At 46.3% G+C, this 26269-nt stretch overlaps 1 protein-coding gene across 2 annotated transcripts in view; it reads right to left on the bottom strand.

Moving 5' to 3' along the window:
• Positions 1-26269, bottom strand: part of LOC135234358 (metabotropic glutamate receptor 4-like) — a 265830-nt gene that overhangs the window by 184391 nt on the left and 55170 nt on the right. For both annotated transcript variants that reach the window (XM_064298878.1, XM_064298879.1), the window contains exon 2: positions 23423-24392. In XM_064298878.1, coding sequence (XP_064154948.1) covers positions 23423-23962 — 540 coding nt within the window. In that variant the 5' untranslated portion in view covers positions 23963-24392. The remainder of the gene's footprint in view (positions 1-23422; positions 24393-26269) is intronic.

The following is a 26269-nucleotide window of genomic DNA, read 5'->3' as shown; positions in this document are numbered from 1 at the left end:
TATGTCTGGTAAGGTCAAGAATTTTTATTCACACATTCTCACATTAAGCTGTTACCAGTCTTTTCTTTCCTTCATTCTTTCTGTGAGAGGCTAGGATGGGGTAGGGTGAGTCATTCATTTCTAATCTGCAGACTGGGTATGGCTCAGGTCTTATAATAGTCGGGTTGGGTATCAGTTTCATGCGAATGCAGGGCCAAAGGTCATCTCCTGAATGGTGCATTGTATTTCTCCTCGTTACACTGTATTGGTGTGATGCAATGCAAATGGAAAAAAACGGCACATAAAAATGGTACACCTGTCATGTATTTTCAATGAATAAAAAACGTAAATTCCTTACTGTTAAACCAGCCGGTGTGTTTAAAGAAACATTCCTACAGACATCCAAAGTATGTTAAATATGGAGTGCATACACTGTATATCCATAATGATTTCCCACAATTAAATTGTGATCTTCAAACACTGTAGAGTACAATGTATTATACACAGTTGAACCGAGTCACTGTAAAAATATAGCCCCTCCACTGTGTATGCAGCTTCTCTGCGTATTTGAGGGCTACTAGTGGATCCATATCCATATTCAGTAATGGGCCATACTGGTAACCAGTGGTAACCCAGTATCTTTATATATATGAATAGGGATTGCCTTCAAAGAGGGAAAACTATGAATTCATCTCCCGTTTATTATCATTTAAAGGCAGATATTAGACCAACTTATGTAAGTTATAATAATCATGTACAGAACCCTCTTCCCAAAATATGTGATGTGAAGAAAAATTATTTTCCCATGTCAAGGATCACTGTGTCACATGCACTCCATTTCTCAACCGTGTTTAATTTTCCAGTTTAATTATGCAATTTGTTTGCAAATTTCTACACAACCTGAGAAATTATTTCAGGATATTATGCTTTTAGTTCTGCTTTACTAATTAAACATACCTTTAAAGAACGCCTTCCAATGTCACTATTTGCCATTAAGTTCACAGATATTCATTTGCGTGTTCTAATCCCTTTTATTTATTTCCATTATTCTAATTGGAGTAATTAGGTATGTCTTGTGAATTGCACACACCTGTACATGATAATGAATCAGAGTCTCTGACTTACTTACAATAATCTCCATTACTTTAGCCGAAACACTTTGAGTCCCTGCTGGGAAGTGAACTTTTCCTTTGTTCCTTGGGTGAGCTTGTGACATTTCCCCCCACACGCTTGGTATTTACCTGCTCCATACATTAGTGCTGCACAGGACCTTTGGGCGCGATGTCATTTTCTAAGCCCTGTGCTTTACCCTTCAGCTCTTATAGGCAAGAATACAGAAAGATGAGTATTGGTGGGAAAAGCATTATACCAGACAGGACCACTTTAATGCTTTTCCCACAATTCAAGTGCAGTCATGCAACAGAAAGCTGTACATCTCCCTCCCATTAGAGTGCGCGGCGAGTGCCAAGGTGAATTAAAGCCGTTAGGTTCTGGCCCTTGAGTTATGTCTGCTTCAATGGAGGGGTGAGGTAGGCCATGCCGGGGATGGAGAGAGGGAGGGAGGTAGAGAGAGAAAGAGAGAGAGACAAAGAGAGAGAGGAAGGGAGACTGTATTCATTAACGAGAAGGCGCGTGTCTGATGGTGTGTGTGAGCGAGTGGGAATGTGGGTGTGTGCGTGTGAGATGGACTCCCCAGCCAGCCACCCATTTTGTAATTTCATGTGCAGCCACACATGATTACACTGCACATACGAACACGCACGACATGAATATCTAAAAGCCAGTAATGTTCCATGTTCATATTCCCTTTTGAATGATTTGCATATATATTTCATTTCATTCATTTGAGTATTTGTTAAGGGTACTGGATATGCATTTCACTTTTGTGGCATGTCACATACAGTGTCAGCACTAATTATTTGTAAATACTACCATGACTTAGGGTTTTGGATTCCCTGTCTTATAGAAACTACCTGCTGAGGCTTGCTTGGAAAAAGACTTTGCACTCCATAGCATTCACAAACAAATACACATTCAAATATGCAAAACAGTGTGCGCAGCTCAATCCATAGGAAGTATGACACGTGACATGCTTTAATGTGCCTGAAAATCACAGACGTTACAGTATTATCTGCAGTAGTTAAACACTGCCATGTGCTTTGATATTAAAACAAATGTTGATTTGTATAAAGAAATCCCCTAACTGTAAAATCAAAGAACAGATCCAATTAAAATTATAGCCACGTATATCTGCTTATTATCAGTCAATGAGTGTTTGCAACGATTTGTTTCTCTTCTGCATCGTTTGCACAATGAAGTTTTGGTGATTTATGAAAGAACAGACTGATAATAGGCTGACAAGCTACACAACTAGATAACACTGCATCCTTTGGTAATGTAATGAGGTTTGGCTTAAATGCAGGTGTGACAGCAGCACATTGGCCATACATGAAGAAGGAAGGCTTTTTCAAGCTATTACTAATGCACACAAGTTTACATTAGCAACTGTGAGGGTGAGACTTGTGCATTTATACCCACATCTTTCTAGCATTATAACAGGCGTGTGGCATGTGTAGATTATTTATATGCCCGTGTTTGAGTCTTTAAAACCGTTCCCTCTGCACAGCAATAGCTAGCTGCGTCACGTGGCAGTGCCCTATTCTCACACATTCTGTTCTTTACTTGCTCTTGATCAGTCGGAGCAAGAAAAATAGCAGCTATAACCTGGATTCAATTAACATTTGCCTACAACAAATAAATGCAAACGCTACTTTTGTAGCTTAATTTCACTGAATTGCATTGATAAGCTGAAAAATGAAATGAATACAAACCGGCATCCCAAATTGGTGCTTTGGCTGAGCTTTCCTGGGGAAATGTTAAAGTGCCTGCAGGTTCCCGGGCACATGCCACCCCGACCCCGACCCCCACCCCCATCCCCTTTTCCCTCCCCATCTGTAGCACGGTGTGCAGTGCGCCCCCGTGCTCTGCGATGCTTGCGACAGGTCGGTGTGGTGGAGACTGGCAAATGGACTGCGATGTTAGATAATTCCATGCACTTTCCTGGCCCTGGCACTTGCTCCGCTTTAAAAGCTTCTGACTGAGCTATTGATCTGTGTGCTTTGGCTGCCCGGACCAGATGCATTTAGAACCTCACGGAACAGACAACTGAATTGGAGAGAGGCGGGACTCCGATTTGCAGCTATTATTTCACTATTTTTTTTTCCATCCCTGGAACATAGCTTGTGGACTCTATCGCCTTCGACCGCGTTTTTTAGAGGATCTGTCTTCAGCAGGTGGTTCAGTCCTGTAACTAGGTAGTACTCTGGAGAGGAATGGTTATAAAACTTGGGGAAAGGCTGTTAAAGGCAAAGAAAGAGGCATCTTGGGAGGCAAAGAGCTTAACTAATGAAGGGGATTGTGTAACTATTTTATTTCAATAGGTTGAACTGCTAATGTTTATAGGCAAATGGTCAAACTGAATTTAAAGCAGCTCAGATTCCTCCCAGTTATATTTTTATCTTCATCAAACTGTTTGGTAGGGTTGTGATCTGCCCACTTGCATCATTAAGCATAAATTACTCATAGTTGTCATTTCCTAAATGTTCAGGCATAAACTGCCCTCGGAAAGGGCCTTAAATCCTCTCTGGATTAGCATTTGAGGACTTCAGAATGACTGATCGCTTTCGTTTAATTATCTATTAAAAAGCCATTGCTTGCCTTTTTGGAAAATGCGTGCGATTTATTATTTTTAATGGGCAAAAGAAAGGATGAATCATTGCTAAGGACAATCTGACGAACAACCTATGCCTTTCTAACCCAATAAACCAAAATGAACGACAGTAATTTTTCAGCATCAACAGAAATCAAAAAATTGTAATCAAAAGTGAATGATTGGCATCAGCAGTGCAATGCTGAATAAAAATAAGGGCAAACAAATGCATATCTTAAATAACCATCCATCACAGTAATCAGCTTGCTGCAATGAAACTGAGATTGGTTTGCAAACAAGCTGACACAACGTACCGCGATTATTCTGTCTGTCCTGCTTAACAGCACCTGTCAACAGTGAAGGGCTCGGAAAGGCCAAATACGGTCTTGACCAGACGGCACCATATCCAACAACAGACATGACTGGCTGGCTACATCCCAGATCAATAGTCAGTGAATGAGTGTTAAAAACAGCTAAAGTTGCATCCAAATGGTCAAACAAGGATGGCAACATAACACTGCATGTTTTAATGACTCAGACTTTATTCACAAGGCCAGTTTATCACACCACCATCTGAATGAAGCCCTGATACAGTAAAAACAGTATCAAAATGGCATTTGTGAATATGAATCATGAATATAGAAGAAAATAACAAAGGACAACAGTTAAAGAAAGCTGATAACTCATACAGGCCAGCTGGTGTCTAAACACTGAATATTTCATAAGAGCCCAGGTTGAATCCACATGTGTCTCAAGTTTGGCCTGTCATTTAAATGCAAGCATTAGCGTTTCCCTTCACAAACACAGAATGAGTGATTACCTAAATTAATTCATCTAGCCGTGTGAAGAAAAAAACGTGCTTGTACAAGTGAAAGTTAAGGTCAAACATTGACCGAATCGACAATTTACCATCGTCCCGACCGGACGTATCTATACCGCTCGACATAATTCTTAGAGTTCTGAGGAGAGCAGGCCAACATCATCCATGACCAAGCATTCCCCTTGGCACAGGCAAGATGGGGGGGTGGGAAGTGGGGGGAGGGGCAGTGAAAGGCAGGGAAGGGTTTAATATTTCATGTGCTTTTCAGCTTAACTAGCAGGAACATGGAGCATGCAGCTCACTGCCGGGGCCTGACGTGTGGGGGCCACAAGAGCCCGGCTGCACTCTCAGGCTCCGCCTCCCCACACTGGAACATTTCAAAGAGAAGCCAGCAAGCTGGGCCCCCTCTCTCTCCCCCCGTCTGCTTTTCCTTTGATGCTGACGTGCACACAGACTGCTTACTTTTTACTCTTCAAGTAACCGGCTAGCTGTACCTGGAAGGTTCTTTGAATTTAAAAAGCAGTTTGTAAGAACTGTGAAAAACAGGAAAGGCAGGCTTTTATATTTGCAGAGCTCAGTTTTTTCCCCCCCATATAAGAGCTTCATACAGTTCTGCAAACTTCAGCCAATTTACAGATTCACTGCAGCATCTCCAAACTGCTTAAGAAACATTTAACAATACAATTTTGTAAGTAATCAAAAGAGAATGAAACTCACTGACAAAACATAAAATACTATTGCTATATTCACTGAAATAAAAGTAAAATATTTCAAGGACATTTCTAAAAGTTTATTCTGACAGGTATGCCCCGAAAACTTTGGCCACTTCGCAAAATGTTTAAGTGTTGAGACATAAAAAATATAAACAATCACTTGTATATTCAGTCCGTTACAACAACATCTCATGATTTTCCCATTTGTATAGCGATGGATCGATCCGTGGCTGCAACACTGGAACGACCGACACTGTGCCCGTCCCTGACAAAACTTAGAAAATGATCGATTCAGTAAAACAGACTTACTGGAAACATGGACCATCACCCCAAAGTGTAACCAGACACATTTCGAAACATTCTGCTTGAGGAAAAACAAGCACAGAACCATCCAGACCCACGGCGCAACTCACTTCCGCAGACACATTTTAGCTGGCAGCACCTGTGCATGTGTCCTACTAAACGAAGCACCACCTGTGCATGCGTCCCACAAAACGTCCCTCAAAGGTCGTCCATGAGTGAATGAGTGACCACAATTTGCCATGCATTGTCCACAGCAAAAAGAACAGGCGTTTATTTAATAGATGTGTGTTACTGCTTGGATAGCAGCTTATCAAACATGGGCCCCAAAGAATAGTGACACATGTCACATTGAATTACTGTACCTTGTTTATTCAACATGGAGGAAAAGAGAAGTAGGTGACATTGCTCGGTCAAATTAATTTGGACAGGAAACTGTTTTTACATATTTTCGTCTTATTCGTCATTTGTGTCGAGCCGATAAGCGCAAGCCGCGCAGAAACTGCACCGAATTAATTCCATATGAACTTTGCTCTGATGGAAATTTAATGCATGAGGGTGATGGCTAACAAGATTGTGAACCCAGAAATGACAAAAAACTGCAGTATTGCTTCATGCGAGGCACCAATTTGCGTCCAGTTTAGTTTGGCCTACATGGGAAATAAAGGCGGCCATTTTTTCCGCATACAGGCCCTGGAGAGTTGCAGGGTCCGGTGGTTTTCATTGTTACTTAGCCCTTAAAAGATCAATTAAAGCTGTTTATCACATAGTTAACTCACTTCCTCTGCTTCCTTGGGTTTGAATTGGTCACTGCTTTGTAAGGGAAAGCAAAAACCATCAGACCCTGCATCTCCCCAGGACCTAGGTTGCAGAACCTCCTCCTGAAACAGTCCTTTCAGGGGAGCACCATACTGGAATACAGGCCATTCAGAACCTTTGCACCAGGAACATGGCCTCATCATTTCAAGATCAATTACAAAACTAATTTGCTTATATTCAAAAAAGCACAAAACAGCTACGGTGGTCCGAGCTCACAGCAAAGCTGCTCAGCTGCCATTGACCCAAAGGAGATAATTGTTCCTATTGGGCAGGTTCCAGCAAACCCCAGCAACACCCGGGTTTTAGAGAAAGCACATCCACACATGCTGAGACCCAATTAAGCTGACAAAGCAAGAGCACACACAGCAGGTCCATTGACCAATCAATCAATCATACTCTGTGGAGGGTTACTATAGTTACATCAAAGTGTTCACATTTTCTTCCAACTTAAGATAAAGATGTTTTCATTGGGCCAAACTTGTAGACATCAGCGCAGCGTGACTATGGCACTCTGGGTAGTTAGACAGAAGGCCTGAGTCCAGAAGAAAAGAGGCAGGAGAGAAAGAGGCCAGAGACCAATACATTATGTTCCAGAGGACATTGGTTTTGAAATACTGTACTAATCCAAAGAGCTTCCGTATATGATTTTCCCCCTTCAGAAAAGCATGAAGCAACAGAGGCTAAATAAAACCACTAAGTACAACTAAACTAGAAAGGCACAATGACAGTTTGGTAGAGGATAACATATAACATAATTGCAGTCACAAATTATAAAATGTGTTGAGATGTAAATGTAAATATAAAAAAGAAAATTAAATGCTAGAAATCTGCCTAACCAAATCCTCAGATAACCTTTGGGACTACTTCATTTGATCTTGGGAAGCTACAAATCTGGCAAGCAGATCTCTCATAAGCATGATTAAGATAACCATTCAATTAATATTTCTCATGTACTAAACTACATAACATCAACACTGACTTTTGATGTACTCATGCAAAAGAAAAAAAGATTAAAGTTTTTTTTTAAATTTTTTTAAACAGTTTGGGGAAGGCCCTCTCCTGTTTCAGCATGACACTGTGTACAAAGCAAGGTCCATAAAGAAATGGTTTGCTCTGTTTGGTGGGGAAGAACTTGACTGGCCTACACAAAGCCCTGACCTGTATCGCATCAAACACCTTTGGGATGAATTGGAACGCCGACTGTGAGCCAGGCACCCAACATCAATGGCCAACCTCACAAATGCTCTTGTGGCTGAATGGAAGTGAATCCTCACAGCCATGTTCCAAAATCTAAAAGAAAGCTTTCCCAGGCGAGCTGAGGCTGTTACAACAGTAAAGGGGGTCCAACTCCACATTAATGCCCACAGTTTTGGAATGAGTTGTTCAACAAGTATATATGGGTGAGATGTTCCAGGTGTCCACATACTTTTGGAAATGTTGTGCACATTAGATTATATATATATATATATATATATATATATATATATATATATATATAAATAATATATAAATATACTTATTGATTATCTCAAAAGAACAATTTTGGAAGACAGGTCCTGGAACCTATATGTGTGATAATCAAAATTGCACATATTCTTTGCCCATCATCAGACCATCATTCCTGACATGGAATAAGAATAAATTGCACACTACTGCATTTTCATCTGGGATGTATAATGGTCTTGATTCTCTGCAAATGTGACAGATTGCATGAGAGTAAAACATTTCACCCTGCTGTTATCAAGGTAACGCTGTTCTTGATGAAGCCATTTTTGATATTGTAAATAGATGTTCACGACCTTATTTACATATTTCTTCAGGCAAAGACTATGTAAATTAGACCCATAATGGAATCGCAAAGGAAGTGAAAGAAAAAAAGTGCTGGAATTATTTTTCTGATGCTAAAAGCATTGGCAGCAACAAAGAATTCTATCCTTATGCATGGAGCACATAGCGTTCAGCAAAAAACGTTGAGGCGTTTGTTTGCCATCCAAGTGGCAAGGAGTCGGCACAGTTACAGGGGCTGCGGCCGTAGCCAATCGACAACTTTCAGCATGACTTTCACTAATTGCATCAAAGCGAGGTGGCTGCTGATGGGAAATGTATTTGCATCAATTCTTTTGTGATTTGGGAACTCAATACGCGACGCACGGCGCACACAGTTAAAATGGCATTATCATTTATTAGCGAGTGACAACTGGGAAATGGGGAGGACCCCATCTGCCCCAGTTTTGCACCACGGAGAAAATTGGACCCAATATGCACCGTGAAATGAGGGAGCAAAAAACTTTGTCAAACAGCGGTAACCTTGCTATGCCAGGGACAGGGTTCAGAGTAAGGTGCTCCATTATATTCTCTGTGTGCTGTGATAGCAAAACAAAGCTGAATTTTTGGAAAATAAATGGTGCAAGTCATAAATTTGATAGACGTGATTATAATTCAGCGGCAACATGGGGTAGCAAACAAACTACTTTCTCTGACTTCTTTTCGAAAGCTTCGGTCCTTGTCGTTTAGAATGCCGCCCACCGTCTCAAGCGCGTGTCTGTTACTGCAGGTGTTTGTGTTTGAATACAATGCACGTCCATCTATTTGCCTGCATTAGGTAAGCAGCCACTGTTTACCAAGTCTCGCCTGTCGGCTCTATGAAATCAAGCCAGAATGTGACAGCTACCAAAATGGATATTGGATTTGAGATTACACGCAAATCGATTCACAATAGCTTTTTTTTCTCTTGGTTGGGAGCAATTAAAGAAAGAAGCGCTAGCCTGGCACAGAACTCTGCGCCAGGTGCGCGGGCTGAGCTCGCGCGCCCCTCCCGCCCCGGTCCCGCTGAGAGTGCACCTCCCTTCATTCTCCCGTGGCCCTGCCGGCCCCGCGGTTGATATTAATTGGCGCGGAGTTTGTAACGGAGATCGATGGAGATGCCGGGCGCGGGGAAGCGGTCCGGCGCACGTGCGTTTGCAATCCCCTCGCCTCCGTCGTCCATCAGCCGCGTGTGTCACAGGCCTCAGTGTCAGGATCCGACGCTTTCGCTTAGACCCCCTAATTGATTGGCAGTGAAAACGGCACACGAGCAGGTGATGTATTCGCCCAGTCGATACCGGAGCCCCTTACGCGGGGGAAACTACGGCTGTAATGGGTGTGAGACCGGCACGTGCCGGCGTTCTCAAACAGGAGCGGACGTTAGGATCCGTCTCGTTAAGGGAGGCGTCCGAGTGACTCACTGAGGCAAAAGATAACAATCCAATTAATAAACTCACGTCACGTGACAAAAGCCTTGACGCACACACACTGCACAAACACGGGCCACTTTACAAAAAAATATGCTGCAGAGGCATTGGACTGCAGCGCCAAGAATGTGCGTAATTCGATGTGACCTCTTACATCGGCACCGTGTTGGAAAAACAACAGCGCGTAGAGCTTCTCTGTAAGGAATGAGACCTTGTTAGTGCCACTTCGCACATCCTCGATGTATTACTGTCAGCGGCTCCAGAAAGTGCCACTCTGGCCTTTGTTTAAACTGTCTGTAGTGTTCCTGAGGTGCATTCAGTTCAGAGGAGTAGACGGGGAGAAAAGCACGAACAAGACAGGCGGCGAGAAACCTTTTCAGGCCATCGGTGTAAAAATCAGCGGGAGAGACATCAAGAAGAGAGCGATATTAAGATATTGAGATAGTGAGGGAGTGAGAGATATAAGACAGAGAGAAAGCTAAGCTGATAGCCTCTGGGAGCAGAGTTCTCTGGAACAAACACAACTCGATCCTGAGAGCTACAGTGAAGAAAATGGAATAGGAGAGGAGTCTTCAACTTCTTTGTAAAAAAATTCAGGATTCATATTTTCAACACTTATTTTCTGTTAAATCAGATTAAGTAGCATTGCTAAACACTAAGCGATGACCTTAAAAACGCAAGAGGGAGATATAAACAAACCTTCCTGGACAGGGACATTATTTTTTATTTGATTTGTATTTCATGATACACATTTGTCTAAGATTTCTTTTTTTCCAAATGTATATTTTAAGCATTTAGCAAATAGAAAATGTCAAAAGTTAATCTCCATTTTTCCTCGCTTAGGTAGAAATCTGTCACCAGAATTACTTCTAATACATGCCTCTGCATCATTTACGGACCATGGGTTTCTGGGTAAACACATGGATGATTTAACACCTAAAGCGAAACAGATGGGAGACTTAGCACCTAAACAGGAAGTTTGCTACTCTAAACCCATTCTGCACATTTCTACTTCCTGAGATGGCTAAAATACTCCGAAAACACTTTACTGCTTGCTGTGTCAAATATGTTCTTGTCCTGTGCTCTTGAAGACAACCACAATGTGGATTATCTACCCCACTTTTAGGTATACCCCTAAAACGATAAGCTACATTGTGTTCCAGTGTGAAGCCAACTGTTCCACTCCCACTCAACCAGTGCTTCATTACATCGCATATCCTGACGCAAGAAAACCCATGAAATAACTACACAGGGCTAGGCTCCTTCTGTACTGGTGGATAATCATTCTGGAGATATACCCAATGGTATTACTGCAACAGGCAAGACCAAGAGCAGTCAACCGGTATGAGAGAGTTCACAGCACACAATCACCCTGCTTGCACTCCTGTTTTGTTTTGAAATGGACTGTTACAACTTTGTCCCCCATTCTCATTCTGGACAGACACACACGCACACGCACACGCACACGCACACGCACACACATATATATATATTTCAATAGAACAGCAATTTCTCATGCATATGCATGCAAGATGAGGGTAGATCATCAAACCGAAACAAAAATAAATGTCTTACTGAATTTAAATTTCCTCAGAGTCTCAATCTGGTCAGACAGCAAAGTTGTTTGTTTTGTTTGCCTTATCTTTCCCCATCTACATCAATTTAGTCACGAAGAATGAATGCTTTCTGCTCCATTCCATCAATAAAAACTATGCAAAGCTTCAGCAATGAATGAGGCCAAGCAGAAGAGCCATTTCATTTAAACTAAAATCGGCCGCACACAGAGAACGGGACCCCGACCGAGCATAAAAACAAGAAATGTCTGGTCTTGCACAGACATGCCATCACACTTGAGTATTGTATGCAAGACGAAGCCCATTTGACCTCATGCAGAATGGGACCATTTTGAGGATGCAGTGAAAGAATTCCCTGAAATTTCTGAAGCAGAAATGAAGGCATGAGAACTGGTATGGTGAGGGGAAAGGGCGAGGGCACATGAGGGGGGTTAGAATAGCCTCCATTACATTTACTTATACCTTTATTCTTACTTCTACGAGGAACTTAACTTTGCATTCAAAATTAATATCAAACTGGTATCTATATCAATATTTCAGTAAGGAATGGTAATCAAGTCAGGAAGGTTTATAAACCTTGTTAATTGATTGGATAATGCTTTCTGTGACTGTAAAGATAATTTGCATTCAAAGTTAGAATGGAATGAATGGACTATCATATGTGATTCTGACTATTCTATGCTAGAAAAAAAACAAAGTATATTTGTGGTTCCATGTTTCTTGCTGTATTTCAGGCGACATAATAAATTTTGAAATGTTTGTCTTGTCTTTCTGTTATTAATCCATTATCAAGGTTAACAAATAGAATCAGAATTGAAAAAAAGTTTTACAGGTTTCAAGCTAGTCTTCCTGAATAAAATAGTCAATACACTAAAAGGAAATGTTAAGTGCACATGTTACGAGGCTACACCGATTAACTTTACAGTAAATCCTATCCTCTCTTTCCAAGCAAATAACCCAATATAAATTTTATGCCTTTGTACATTGATTGGTTCATGTAAATTCTCTCTCTGTCTGTCTCTACTGACATCCAGGGAGACCCTAAAGAGGTAGGCTAGCTTGCTGGAAATGCTGTGTTCCACATATCAGAACATCTCAAAATATCCAATGGCTGGGGGGATGCAAAGTGACAATTTGAAGAAAATGAATTACTATTACCTCAGGCACACCTAATGTATGTTGAGAACATTTAATATGACCTTATTGCCTTCTTTGTAAACTAGGCAATAAGGTAATATTGGGGGGTTTGTGCAGTGCGTTGTGAAAGGCCAATCTGGTATGCTCTAACGAGCGACTCCTTTTTATTCTGAAAGTGACACAAGTCAACACAAAAGCACATTCTCATTAAGGGCCTCAGCAGTGCTCTTCACAAGCACTAGATTAACGGTCAACATCGGACAGAGGTCAATGTGGGGAAGTGGCTCAGTCAATGATGCACTAGACTGTGCTGCTCACTTCATCGCCAGGGGAGTAAATACCAGCTCAAGGAACCACAGCGGAGAGATGCTCCAAAACACATGCGCCCATTTTAAAACATTTGAAAAATCATGTTTCCCAGTGAATATTTTACTTCTGCATCCTGGTAATTACACCAACTATTAAGCTGGATGTTGGATTCTGTATGTGCATTTTTTTTTGGGTGGGGAGGGGGCAGATAGCTGCCACAAAACACTGGGGCTTTGTGTGCCGAACCCACTGCAGGTCACCACAGCTACAGTATAGTATATTGGCAAGCTGCAAAGTGCTATAGCAAAAGAGCGTCCTTCAGCTTGGGAAACAGCGAGGGGTGCTAAAACACTAAAAGCGGACGCAACTTCTGATGTGCCCTTGAACATAGCCCAAATATCTAGGCCTTACATGGCACTTACGACCGGTCCCTGAAAATCTCTTTAAAAGCACAGGGCCTCTGAGTCAGGATGGATATAAAGGTAAAGCATTAAAAAAAGAGGGAGAAAATCGATCTCCAGGAAACGGGCAAAGTTTCTTTTGCAGCTTCTCTGCACTGCTCCTGTGACACCGGTACTGAGGCAGGTGCCCAGGGACACAGAGAACTCCCATTTAGTTGATGTTGCACGGAAGTGATTTAATTCTCCGATACGGGGATGGGAAAGTGATGAGTCACCCACCGCCCTTACAGTCACCCCGGTGGAGGGTCAATCAGATCAGACCGTGCCAATGTTGACCGTAGCGGTCGCGATATAAATCAGGGCTGTTTCCTTCTGGCCGTGCCGTGGAGACCCGGTACGATTCCCCGGCGGCTGCGCCACCTCCTCGCGAGGCCCAGAGCGGAAGAGCCGCGCGGGAGAGACGGGGGGGCGGATCTGCCACCGCCGACCCCGTCCCCACGGCTGCGCTCGTAACGCGGGGCGGGTTCAGCTCCAGTGGAACGGGCCCTAATGCGGTTCCACGCGGTTCCGTGAGCAGAACCGCGGGGCATTTTGTTACTGTGTTTGTGTAATGGCTGTAGCTGCTCTCCCGGCAGGATTCTGGAGTGCGAGCCACAGGATGACACCGGCCGCGCCGCCTGGCTGCGCGGCCGGATGTTAAATCGCGGGAGCTCCTTTCACCGGGTAATGCCGCGACGGATGGTGCCACATTTCAAATATTCAGTCCACCGGTTCGCGAGCTCGCGGTAAGGAAAGAAGCTGGAATAGTCTGAGCTACAGGCAAGCGCATATTTATCTCTTAAGCGGCTGAAACGAAGCAGGGCCTTTTCTCCCTGATCCTTCCCTCACAGGTACGTGGCTGAACAGCAGAGAAAGACAGGGCCTCGGAATCTTTTCATTTTGCATATTTGATACAGCAGAGACGTGTCAGCCTGTTCAACTACTGGCCAGGAGTGACGGGATTGGAGGAAAAAACAGCCGTTGAGCCGTGGTGAGCAGATACGGCGTAGGAGTGTTTATCTCGACCCAACTGTCACTTCCTCGACGACGTGTTAAATCAATACAAATATGGCTCAACATTCAGTCTTGTAATCTAAAAGTCCACTCTCACCGCGGGGAAAAGAAAGGTGGTTGGGCGGGTGGGGGGGCGGGGGGGGGCAATAAGAGCCCGTCGAGCTGCAGTCAGGATGTCGGCGGGCGTCAGGGTCAATAACGGGGACCGAGGCCCGAGAGGCGGGCGGAGTTCTGACCTTGATTGTTTAATGATCGCGAGAGGGGCAGAAAGAGATGGAAGAGCCGTGGACAGGAGCACACGTCCGGGGCGCTAGCAGGATTTATTAATGCGTCTGTGGGTCAGCGCTTGGAGCCGGCTGAGAGAGACCCACAGAAGGCAATTAACCGGGGGATGAGAATTGATCTCCCCTCCGTCTGCCCAGGTTGTTCTGTGAGTGAGAGAGTTTGCTAGCCTGTCTTTATGTCTGTCTTCTGGAATTCAGTTGGGGTGTTAGTTCACTGGCCATTGTGATGGAAACACATTAATAATCAACAATGGTAGTTTCACATCCTTTACTTAATCGATCGATGGGAACTTAAATATGAGCTCTACAGCCATGCACTAAAATGTTCACATATGATTAACAGGTAAAGTTAGATAATTGTGCGTTTCCTTTTTTGTTTTGTGCATCCATAATTACTGTGTTTTCTAATGTATATAAAAGGAAAGCCACCAATCATGCCACATATCCAGTTTTCACTCAAAATATGTATATAGACATGATTGTATTGATTGTATTTTCTGTACAGGTTGTCATGGCTGTCTCATAAAACAAATCACAGGGAAATGGGAGAAACTGGATGAAGAGTGGCGTGGGTCGAGGACCACAATGTCACAAAAACGGGAAGTGGACAACCTTACTTCCTATCCATGCGCACTTAATAATCCAAGGCAGTTTCTTGCTTGAGTGGCTGGAGCAAAAGACAAAAGCCTTTCTCTGAGAAAACAAGTGGCTTGAATTCAGCTACGTTTGAGCACCACTCACAGTAACTCTAACTAATGAACGGAGGAAGTTGCACAACAAAGCACAGATGTACACTGCTGTTGTATAAGCACACGCTGTTGGTTATGGAAAATCAAAGACATGGAAGAGCAGGTTTATCACATCAATCATATTGTGGGGGTTCATATTTACTTAACATATTGAAAGGCATACATCACTCATAAATCATCAAACAGACCCGGATCAATATGTTTGCTTTCATAGGCAAACAAATGGTGCGTATTATTTCAAGTGCATCTCGCCCGAAAATGGCTGCCAGCTGGTGTCTCTCGGTTTTTCATTACTTATTCTCACACTCGCGTGTGTACAGAATACAAATTCCAGACTGCGAAGAATAGGATTCTGCCAGTGAAAAGATGTGGAGACACGAACACTGGGCCTCGCTCAGTCGGGTTTTGCAGGGTGCTGGCATAGCACAGCAGTGGTCAGTGAGAAGTGTTATGAGAAGGAGAATGACTGCTGAAACATTAATAGTGAACTAGAGAAATCTGAAATATTGAGAGTCAGATCAGTAAGTTTGGTGAACCACAGCACCTCGATACATAAGACAAAAAACACACACACACAAACCACACATAAACACACACCGCACACACAGATCCACGCATGCATACACAAACGCGTATGTGCTACTTTCTTGATTTCATGTACATACAGTGCCAATTACTGTATAACCCATCTTACAGTTCATTATGTCATATGAGTAACGTAAACCGTATGTCTTACAACCTGTAAATTAACAACGAATTAAAATTAACAAACATACATTCCTACAAATTGGTCCTTTAAAATCCAACACCACCAGAATGGCACAAGTCAACCTTAAAAATGAATAGGTAGCAAACTCTGATAAGAACCATTTCTTCAATCAAACAACATAGGTGCACAAGCCCTGAAAATCAGCAGTGGGTAGCCTCTTCAGAACAAACATGTTCTGTCCGTGGGATTTCAAAAAGGACATCCGCACATTTTATCCGTTGCAAATTTCACAAACATTTATTAAGGAGCTGGGCTAATAGCAACACCATAATGATTTCAACAGCAGTAATTACTATCACTAGCAAATATGGACATATTTATTCAAAACTGCTTCACTTCGCTTCATACTGTCAATTAGGGAAAGGGTGATGTAGAGATTGATAATATGCCTCCATCTGCAGACTTTCACTTGGGGGATCGCAAGGGAAAAAGATGATCAAACAGACCTGAGATAAAAATAGAGTGCTAGCAAAGCTTCCAGAGAGGGTGTTGGTGAAACTGCAGCAGCTGCCATTGCATTGGATAAGTATGTCTGACCACTGAGCAAGGCAGTGCAGACGGTGTTTAATCTGATCAGACTCCTGGAGCACTTTGATCACAGCCCCATAAAGGAGCACACCCAGTGAGATATGCTGTCCACCATTTTTATTATTCTTTTTGTAACTCTCACCCCACTCCAAGCCCAGCTCCCAGCAGGCCGGCAAACCTGCACTAATTATTGGTGAGGTTGGTCGGACCGGGCCCTTGTGGACGTACCCACCCTGCAGGCACTGGGCAGAGCGAGGGCTCTCAGCCAGCCAGTGGGGCAGGTAGGGGGGGAGTGAACAGGTGTTCGGATGTCCCAAGGTGGGACTGGTGGGTAGAACACGAGGGGGGATCTGGTCTGCTCCGGAGCGTCCCGTCTCCCAGCCGCTTGCGGATTGGACCGTGGGCGGAGTGGCAGGTGTCAAAGCCAATGGCAGGCTGGGGAAGGGCTCCGTCAAAGCGGCAGAGATGGCGTGCGGAGCGCTGCCAGAGGGTGATGACCAGAGAGAGGTCTGTCCGCAGCGGAGAGGCCGGAAATGGCGGGAAACGGTGTGTGGACTGGCCTGTCCCTGTGCCACTTTTTAAAGGTGGAAAACAAACAGCCAATGACACCCAAATTACATCAGCAGAGTACTTTAGAGCTTTGTTCAGGGTTGTTCTGTTATGTATGTTATTTGCCTTTTGGCTATTCTTTGACTTTTTGGTATGAAAACCTAAGAGCACAGGAAGGCTGGCCGCACGAGGGCCATGAAGACCACTGATTATTCATGAACCTTCCCACCCAGCTACCCTCAGAGATATAGCGGATGTCACAAGCTACAAGACAAATTTTTAAGAAATCTAATTCCATTCAGCAGACTCAGCATATAAGATATATTAATATTCATAATAGCTAGTGCTGCTGTTGCACTTTGCTTAGTTGATATTAAGATCCAATGATGGAACATTCCTAATTTTTACGCTGCCTGTGTCTTAATGAATGTTGGCTGCCATCTAATTGAGTGAAACCAAAGGAAAATTTCCCACATTCAGCAAGCAGGTTTCCACTCTACTCTATTCTAGAGCATTCTTTGATGTTTAAAGAACTGTAAAGAGTTCTCTGGCTGCTGACAGAACGTGAATGCAAGATGAAAAGCACAGGCCTCTCAGCCCTCTCAGGCTCATCATTCCCCTCCTGTCTAGAGAGCATCCCTGGGTAGTTAACTCTGTCTAGCTCAGCATTGATGTGCGTGTGTTCCAAGAGGAGGCTTTAATGGCGTCACGGTACGGCGCAGCCGTGCCTAACTGCGCTTAGCGTTTAAAGGCAGAACGCTGGGGACGTAGCAACAGCCGGTCCCGATCGACCGCTCGTTTGAGCCCCTAACTCTCCGTCCCTGAAGGAGCGCGTGGCAGGAGACCCCTGAGGGCGGCGAGACAATGCCTCCGGAGGCCATGAGCGCGCAGACCGCGTGCGCACATAGGGGGCGGTGCTGAGCGGCGCTGGGACTCCATCCCTTCCAGTCACGTTCGTCTAATTGTGCCGTAAGACGTTAATCCAGCTTCAGCCTCCACCTCCCTCCCAAACGAGGCGGGAACATCCGCCGCGTATCCTCCACACACACAAGAGAAAGTTACTGTACAACAAGCTGCTTTGTGTAATGGGACAGGGTGTAATTAATCATGTTCTAGAGGATGGAGCGCTCAAATGGGTTACAGCAAATCGAGGGCTCCGCTGAGCTCTAGCTCTGTCGTAGGCTAGTTTTTCTCAGCACACGCTTTCGAGATCGGCCGAGGTCAACGGTGTTGGAAAAAAAACGTGTCAGGTTCGAGTCACATTTGACAGGCTGATGGAGTGACTGGACGCATCCCAAGGAAATATAAATTTCCTCAGCACTTTTATTGAACCGTGTGACACTGCAGCCACCAGACTGACTGCTTCGGGGGGAGAAGTACCGCAGAGGGACATAGTTTGTAATAAAAATCGTGACAACGTGTGCAAATAGCTGCCATCTGTGGACTTGTTTTGTCTGTGCGAGAATGTGTTTACGCAAACAGGGCTAAACTCGCCAGCTCAGGTAGACCCGCAGCGAACTCTGCCACTGGCAAGCTCAGTCAGAAAAAGGCTGCTTTATTCAGATTATGAAAGAGATGCAGCGTTAACATAAAAGGAGAACGCAGCAGAGAGGATCATCTGCAATATCCATGTAGCCACTTAGATACAGCAGAGAGACAGAGACGGAGCATGAGAGAGAGGGAGAGGGCAAGAGAGATGGAAAGAGAGAGAGAGGAAGAGAGAGGGAGAGAGAGTGAGAGAGAAAGAGAAAGAGACAGAGAGCCATTTATTAAAAATCTGATTTCATTCAAAAAATAAAATAAGGAAGACAAAATCTTTGATTGCTCCTGGAAAGAGAACAATGGCAGTGCAAGAGTCCGGTCGAGAGACATCCGTTTCCTGCACTGGAATGATCCTTCCATCTCTGACACAATGAGAGGGGACGGCGGGGATGCACAGAGCCGAGCAGACTGCAGCAGAGCTGAGTAGCTGCCATTAATGAGGAGCGGAGAGAGGAGGCCGCAGGGCTTCTGCGTTTCAGAGCACTGAGGAGGCGCAGGTTAACCCGCTCCCTGCCAGCCCGGCCGCTACCTCCCGAAAACGCACCGCAGGACCCGCCGGGTTCCACCGGGAGGGAAGTCTGGAAAACTTTTACACAGCCATGGAAGAAATTAAGTTTGGTATTCACCACAAAATAAGTACCATCTACTGCCATCTCTTCTGGGGGAGCAATCTCTGAGGTGTGCAGAACAAACGGAGGGAGCGGACCAAAGTTCCCCCCACCCCCTCTCAGGGTAACGTGGTGGGTCACATTTTAATTATAAGCAGGGCTCTGGGGGCAGGTAATCAAACTCCCAGCTTCACAGCTTTCAGGCCTAATTAGCCCTCGGCACAGCTGTAAGAAGGCAGCCCAGGTGAGCCAGACTGGAGGGCCCTACTCTTAAGCATTTCAAGCCTAAGCCCCCAGCCGACATCGCAAAATCCCTCCGTAAAATATTCATAAAGCCGACTGGTACTGAGCTCTGCATGCTGGGCAAGTGCTGAGTAAACAGTTTGTGTTTAACTCTCTCTTCCTCTAAACTGACTCCCTCTCTTTTTTCCTATCCTTCTCTCTCCCATGTCCTCCCTCCTACTATCTACCCTCCTCTCTCTCTACACACTTCTTTCTCGCTCATTCTCTCATACGCATACTTCTCTCTCACACACTCTCACTTTTTCGCTCTCACTCCTCTCTTGCTCTCTCTCACTCTGTCGCCCTCTGACTTCCCACATGCATTTTGAGAGGCAATGAGCAGCAGGAGGGAAAATGAAGCAAAGCCTTCGCGGTAGCCATAGTGTTCACGGACGAGGCCATCAGTACTGGGTCTCCTCAGAGAGAAAGGCCTCATACGCTACGCGCTAACACTGCCAGTGGTGATGAGGTGGCGCCTCAAGGCGCTAACACTGCTAGTGGTGATGAGGTGGCGCCTCAAGGCGCTAACACTGCTAGTGGTGATAGTGGCTTCCCGCCTGCACCATGCGTCTGAGACGCTGGCTGCCGTTGAGACTGACTGCCCCTGCGGTCTGAACACTCCCATCGTCTAGAGCTGCGCCATGCCGTCTAGACTGACTGCCCCATGGGTCTGAGACAGACTGCCCCATGCGTCTGAGACTGACTGCCCCATGCGGTCTGAGACTGACTGCCCCATCGTCGGATCTCTGAGACTGACTGCCCCATGCGGTCTGAGAGACTGCCATCGTCTGACTGCGCCCATGCCGTCTGAGACTGACTGCCCATGTGTCTGAGACGACTGCCCCATGCGGTCTGAGACTGACTGCCCCATGTGGTCTGAGACTGACTGCCCCATGCGGTCTGAGACTGACTGCCCCATGCGGTCTGAGACTGACTGCCCCATGCGGTCTGAGACTGACTGCCCCATGCCGTCTGAGACTGACTGCCCCATGCGGTCTGAGACTGACTGCCCCATGCCGTCTGAGACTGACTGCCCCATGCGGTCTGAGACTGACTGCCCCATGCGGTCTGAGACTGACTGCCCCATGCGGTCTGAGACTGACTGCCCCATGCCGTCTGAGACTGACTGCCCCATGCGGTCTGAGACTGACTGCCCCATGCCGTCTGAGACTGACTGCCCCATGCCGTCTGAGACTGACTGCCCCATGCGGTCTGAGATGACTGCCCATGCGTCTGAGACTGACTGCGCCATGCGGTCTGAGACTGACTGCCCCACGCGGTCTGAGACTGACTGCCCCATGCGGTCTGAGACTGACTGCCCCATGCGGTCTGAGACTGACTGCATTAAACAGCCTCTGTTCCGCAAATTACCCCTCAGCCACTGAGACACTGCAGGTCTGTGAGCGCAGTCTGCCTCCATGCCTGAACTTCCCACGCGGCCTGTCGGCTACTTTCTTCAGCACTGCCTCTATATGAAAATTACAGCAGCGTAACTCTGAGTCAAAAGTTTAAAGTGCAACTCTTCTGCCTAATGCAGATACCTTTTTCCAAGGAACAATTCAGATTTTATTTCACCTGAAGGTGGAGCAAGTTATTAACCCCCCTGGGCCAAGCCCTGACCGCTAACCCGGAGCCTATCTCTCTACCTCCATAGGTGGGGCAGAGTTTCCTCTTAAGAGAGCCTTCAAAGGAAAATGAAAACATTGACAAGACATGGAATAAGGAAGATCTCGGCACATGGTTCTGGCCGGAGGAGCCCGTCAGATGAGGGGCCGGCGTGGTGAGGGGCCGGGGGCAGGGTGGGGTATTCCAGAGCCAGCTTCAGATTCTGCCACTATGCGGCGAGGATTTGCAGAATTATCCATGTGAACTTCAAAGCGTATGCCGCTTCTCCGCCCTCACTGCAATGCTGTTTGCACAGGGCTTGAAAGGTTCTCACTGCGGTGAGCCGGCCTTAGTGCTGGCCACTATCTCCGCGACTCCAATGGTATCTGCGTGGCAAGGCCGTCTCTTCAGTGACCGACCACTGCCTGGTTTCCCCGCCTGAATGGTATTACAAACGTGCCGTATTTGTTTTTTTTAGCGCGGTAAGAGATTAGGCTTACGTGAAAGGACGGCCAGAACCGCTGTGCGTTTGAGCCTCTAGTCACACGGCAGTTTAAAGCCGGCCAGCTTACACACCGAGGGATCGATGTTGAGCCTCCGCCACCCACCGGGCACCAGAGTGAAATTCCGTTGGGGCCGGGCCCGAAAATGGCCTGCCCCAACTTCTCAATACAGCGATGATGCAGCGCCTTCAAGACTGACATCATCCATCAATGCTTTGCGAATACACTAACACTTCAGGTTACGACTACCCATAGCACGTTACAGTCTTTAAATACACTGTCATATCTTACACAAGTTCTTCAAATGTTCAGGAAGGCAGTGAATACTGCATATAAACTACAACCACTCATGTAGCATAAAGCGTTCATTATTCCCTAGCATTCAGGGGAACTTGAAGAGATTATTCAGGACAAAGAACTGTCATCATAAAAGTTCAAAGATCACAAAGTAGGAACATTCTATTAATTTTTCCTGAAATAAAAAAATTATTTCAGACAAAATTGCGTTTACCACTTGGCAGGTTAGCGAGTTGGATTGCCCAGGATTCAATTTTCTCTCAAATGGCGTAAAAGATTACCTCCAGAAGAAAGCTGGCTGTCCAGTTTTATCCATACATGTGATGGAACTATAGAGACACGACCTCACTTGCCACATTTATTATTCCACCATAAATCAAAATTATTTTATTGACTTTAATAATTTACTTAATGTGAATTGCAGAATATTTTAAGAAAGTTTTTCTGGATTGGCACACACACCAGTGGTGAAAATGCAACTCGGCATATGCAATCTAGCATATTTGCAGGTAAATTCCAAAAAATGGGATTGGTCATTTCGGGGACTTACGCTCCAACCAGGCCACCTACGTTATACAGACCTGGCAAAGCAGTTCAGCCAATTACAGCCATGTGCTAATCCAAACTGCATGTCCACAACTGGCACACTGAGACCTGAAAAATGGTCAGGAGGCCAGAATAACTGCTGATGATCTTTCAAATAACTGTTGAGCGAGTCCACGAGTGCCCCAGTAGAGCCACATGCACCGGATGATTTGCTAAATTTAATTACAGAGGTTCTACACCAAATTAAATGTCATCAGTTTGAGAGACCAGCATGTAATGAAGTCTGGATTCCCTGAACTGCAAAGTTGATACAGGAAAAACTCGTGTCCTTTATGATAGTTTTCAAAAGTGCAGGATCCAAAGAAATTATATGACATTAAAGCTGAGCGATAAATCATAGCACTTGTTCCCATCAATTTGGAGCAGCCTGACAACGCATAATGCACATGAACTTATACAACACACGTGAACTTACACATGTTTGCACTAGCTGAAAAGGCCATTCACCACAACCTAGCATTAAATATGCATCTAGCCAAGAAAAACCAGCACATGAGGCAAGCAAAAATGCACACAGGATGAAATAAAAACACCTCAAGCCATTAAGGGACAGTAACGTTTCTCCCCACACAAGATGCAGTTTCAAAATGATGCACTGAACCAGTTCCCATGATGCACTGCCAAACTGTTCTTAGGGAAGTGTAAAGGACTAATTGCGTTCGGGAAAAAAAAAAAAAAAAAAAAAAGGAAAAGATTCGTGGAATAAATTAATTTAAAGGCTTTAGCATTGGAAGGCTTCCAATCAGAGCTGCAGAGAGCGATAAAATACGCCAGCAGCCTATTAATAGCCCCTCACAACAGAGGGGCCGGAGGAGGGATTCCTTAATTTACGCGCGAGAGCTGCGAAGACAAAGCCAATCCACAATCTTACAACAGCACAACAGAGACTCATCACTCTAAACCAATGGCACAATGCAGACGAATCAGACTCAGCCAACAGCCCAATCACTCTTACCCTGAGACACTGAGGAACACGCAAAAGAGCTCAGGCAACACCCGAAAAAGAGAAGGACGAGGAACAGAGAGGGGGAGGGGTGAGAGGGGCGGAGCCGGTACCTTGAAGAGGCGGAGGATGTTGGCCACCATGATGGAGACGGAGCTGGCAGAGGCCCCGATCACGCCCACCACCCTCTCGGGCTTGGTGATGATGGGAGGCCCGCCGCTCAGGCACTTGACGTCGGTGCCGTCCTTCTCGATGAGCGCCTGGACGAAGGTGAGCGACTGCTCCAGGGCGTGGGTGTCCCGCGAGCAGGTGTCCAGGATGCGGGCGCCCAGCGTGATGTTGGGCAGCAGGTCGTGGTCGTTGTTGATGCGGTCCAGGGCGAACAGCATGGCCTCCAGCCGGTGGATGCCCTTCTCCTTCTTCAGCTCGCCGCAGGCCTTGCCGTCGTTCCCGCGCGCGTGCACGGGAAACAGGCCCCCCAGGGAGATGTCCCCGTCTATCCGGATGGAGTTCAGGTGGGTGTGGCCCGGCGGGCGGGGCTTGGCCGCCAGTGCGGCCAGGGCGCAGCACAGTAGGAGCAGGAGCGGTGCGGAGCCCCGGACGACTCTCCGACAGCCAATCAAATCCCTCAAGCAGGCTGTGGGCAGAGCCATGGTGAGACGCCAAACCCACGTCCGAGAAGAATCCCCTTTGAATTGTATTTATAATGAAAAAAGGCAGAACACAAAAAAGTCCAACTTTAATATCCTTTGGAGCAAGGACGCTTCAAAACTGTACTCTCGTCACTGATCTTTCTTCGGTTCAATTTTTTTCTGCTTGGAAACGTTTCACTCCTGTTTGTCAGCAGGAATCATGGGTATTTTTAAACAGTCTGGCAGGAAGTGCCAGCCAGCCCATGGAGATCCCTCTCCCGAGACATTAGGAAGAACAAAGGACAGACAGTGTGCTTCTCTCCACTCTTTCTCCGGGTCCTGTCGGGGGTATTTAATCTTTTCTCTCCTGAAAGGTAGGAGGTGCTCCGCGTCAGTCCGCCTGGCTTTTCAGGTGCGAAGGCATTTCGTTCAAAGACAGATGAGTCGATTCCTGAAAGGCAAAAGAACAGACAAATGAGTCACCTGGATAAAACGAGGGGGGGAAAGCTGACGCTTGCGCACAATTGGTCCGCACAGCTCCCACTTCCTCGCCCTGTACTTCTATGGTTGCTAAGCACTCTCAGGGTCAAACTGAATTAAAGCCGAATTAAAACTCCCACACAACGCCAATTCAAGGAAAGGGGACAGTGCTCTCCAGGCACCACAACGAACCTTCAGCAGCGACGAGATCATTTCTCTCCCAAACAAGTGACATTTAACACAACCTTTCCATTGAAGCACGAGAAGGCGGGACAGACGCTTCTGGCTGCTGTACATCGCTAACACGGTCAGGCACAGCAGCCACACGCAAGCCAGCAGCTGTGAAACGGAGATCTGGACCAGAGTGGAGACCCGCGCCTCAGCCTCCCTCCGCTCTCCCTCCGCTGCTTTCACAGAGCGGTGATGAATTATTCCACAGACATTGATAATTACTGAGTCGGTGATACACAGCACGACTGCTGTATAGCCACAGCCAGCTCCCGTCATGTGAAGCTCCCCAGGGTTTTTTATTTTTTTACCGTGGAGTTCTGAAAGAGCCGGCTCCCAATTAAGAGCGCGGGATAAATCATACCCTGAAATTCCCCGCATTAGAGGAGACGTCTGTTCCACGTCCCGGCCCATCAGGGCCAGTCTGGGCTCGTGCGTGCTGGCGGGCGGGGGAGGGGGTGCTGTCAGACAGGTGTCCCAATTGCACAGCCAGCTCGCTCGCTCCCTACAGCGCACCACGCTAACAGCGCTGTGGAGGTGCGCCTGGCCCAGGGTGCGAGCTCATTGGCTGCTGCTGGCGGGTAGGGGTTTTGCCTGGAGCACCGATACCAGTCCAGTCTGACCCTTGCCCCACCCACACTGCCTCTACAAAACAAACGGTCTGCCACGCCCCCTCTCCGGCCTCTCCACACTCAGCCAGAGACGGACAGCGTCTCAGCACCGCCGAGAAACTAGGACAGCATCAAAGCCGAGCCCGCGGGGGGGGGGGCCTGACTTTGATGCCGCTGATTATGAGAACAGGAGAAACGGGAGGAGGAGAGGAGCGAGAGAGGGACAGGAGGAGGTGCTGAGGAGGCAGCGGACACCTTTTGCCGGAGGAGGATCCTCCTCACCCTCGTTCCTTCCCCATACTCCCCTCTCTCTCTCTCACCCCCCAACTCCATTTCTGTAATCATCCGCCCGCTGTCCGCCCCTCTCTCTCGGCACCACCCCGCCCCGTTGCCGCGGGTCGCCTCCCTCTCCTCACGGCTCTGACAAAAACAATCAGCAGCGCCTGCGAGAGCAGAGCTCAGTGCGCATACAGATGCTATCAGCGGCCACACTGGAGTGATGACCATCCTGGGACGGGGGCGGGGGGGGGAGGGGGAGGGCCTCCTCGTATCAGCACTGATAACAGAATTCAGCGATAGCCCTGCTGCCTGGGAGCACCGATTCACCACGCTCTGCCAGGTTTGGAAGCAAGCACCTCCGGATGTGTGTGCAACTAAATGCTGTCCAGTGCAAACACATTCGGCTCACCCTTGCAGCACCAATGATGTTTTATTTACTCGCTTAAATGATGTAATGGGCTGCAACATCCAATCAGAATGAGATCAGAGGCCAGTGTTTGCTGAACCCTCTGGTGAAGCTTTGTGGGAAGGCAACAGGCTATGATCCCTGTGACCCACTACATTTCGTAGATTTGAACTGTGCTGCCCCACTAAATGCATCCACATTGGTTTTGCACAATTAAGAGGTGTCCTGCAGTGTAGTGAGTGAGGATGGACCCATTTCCAGCATGCGGAATTAGAGCAAAAATCGAAACGCACTCGTGACAACGACTGCACTTGGATATAGGCT

Source organism: Anguilla rostrata, chromosome 11 (genome assembly GCF_018555375.3).
Source record: "Anguilla rostrata isolate EN2019 chromosome 11, ASM1855537v3, whole genome shotgun sequence".
NCBI classification, from domain to species: Eukaryota; Metazoa; Chordata; class Actinopteri; order Anguilliformes; family Anguillidae; genus Anguilla; species Anguilla rostrata.
Note: the sequence above shows the minus strand (reverse complement) of the source record. Positions and strands in the feature narration are given on the sequence as shown.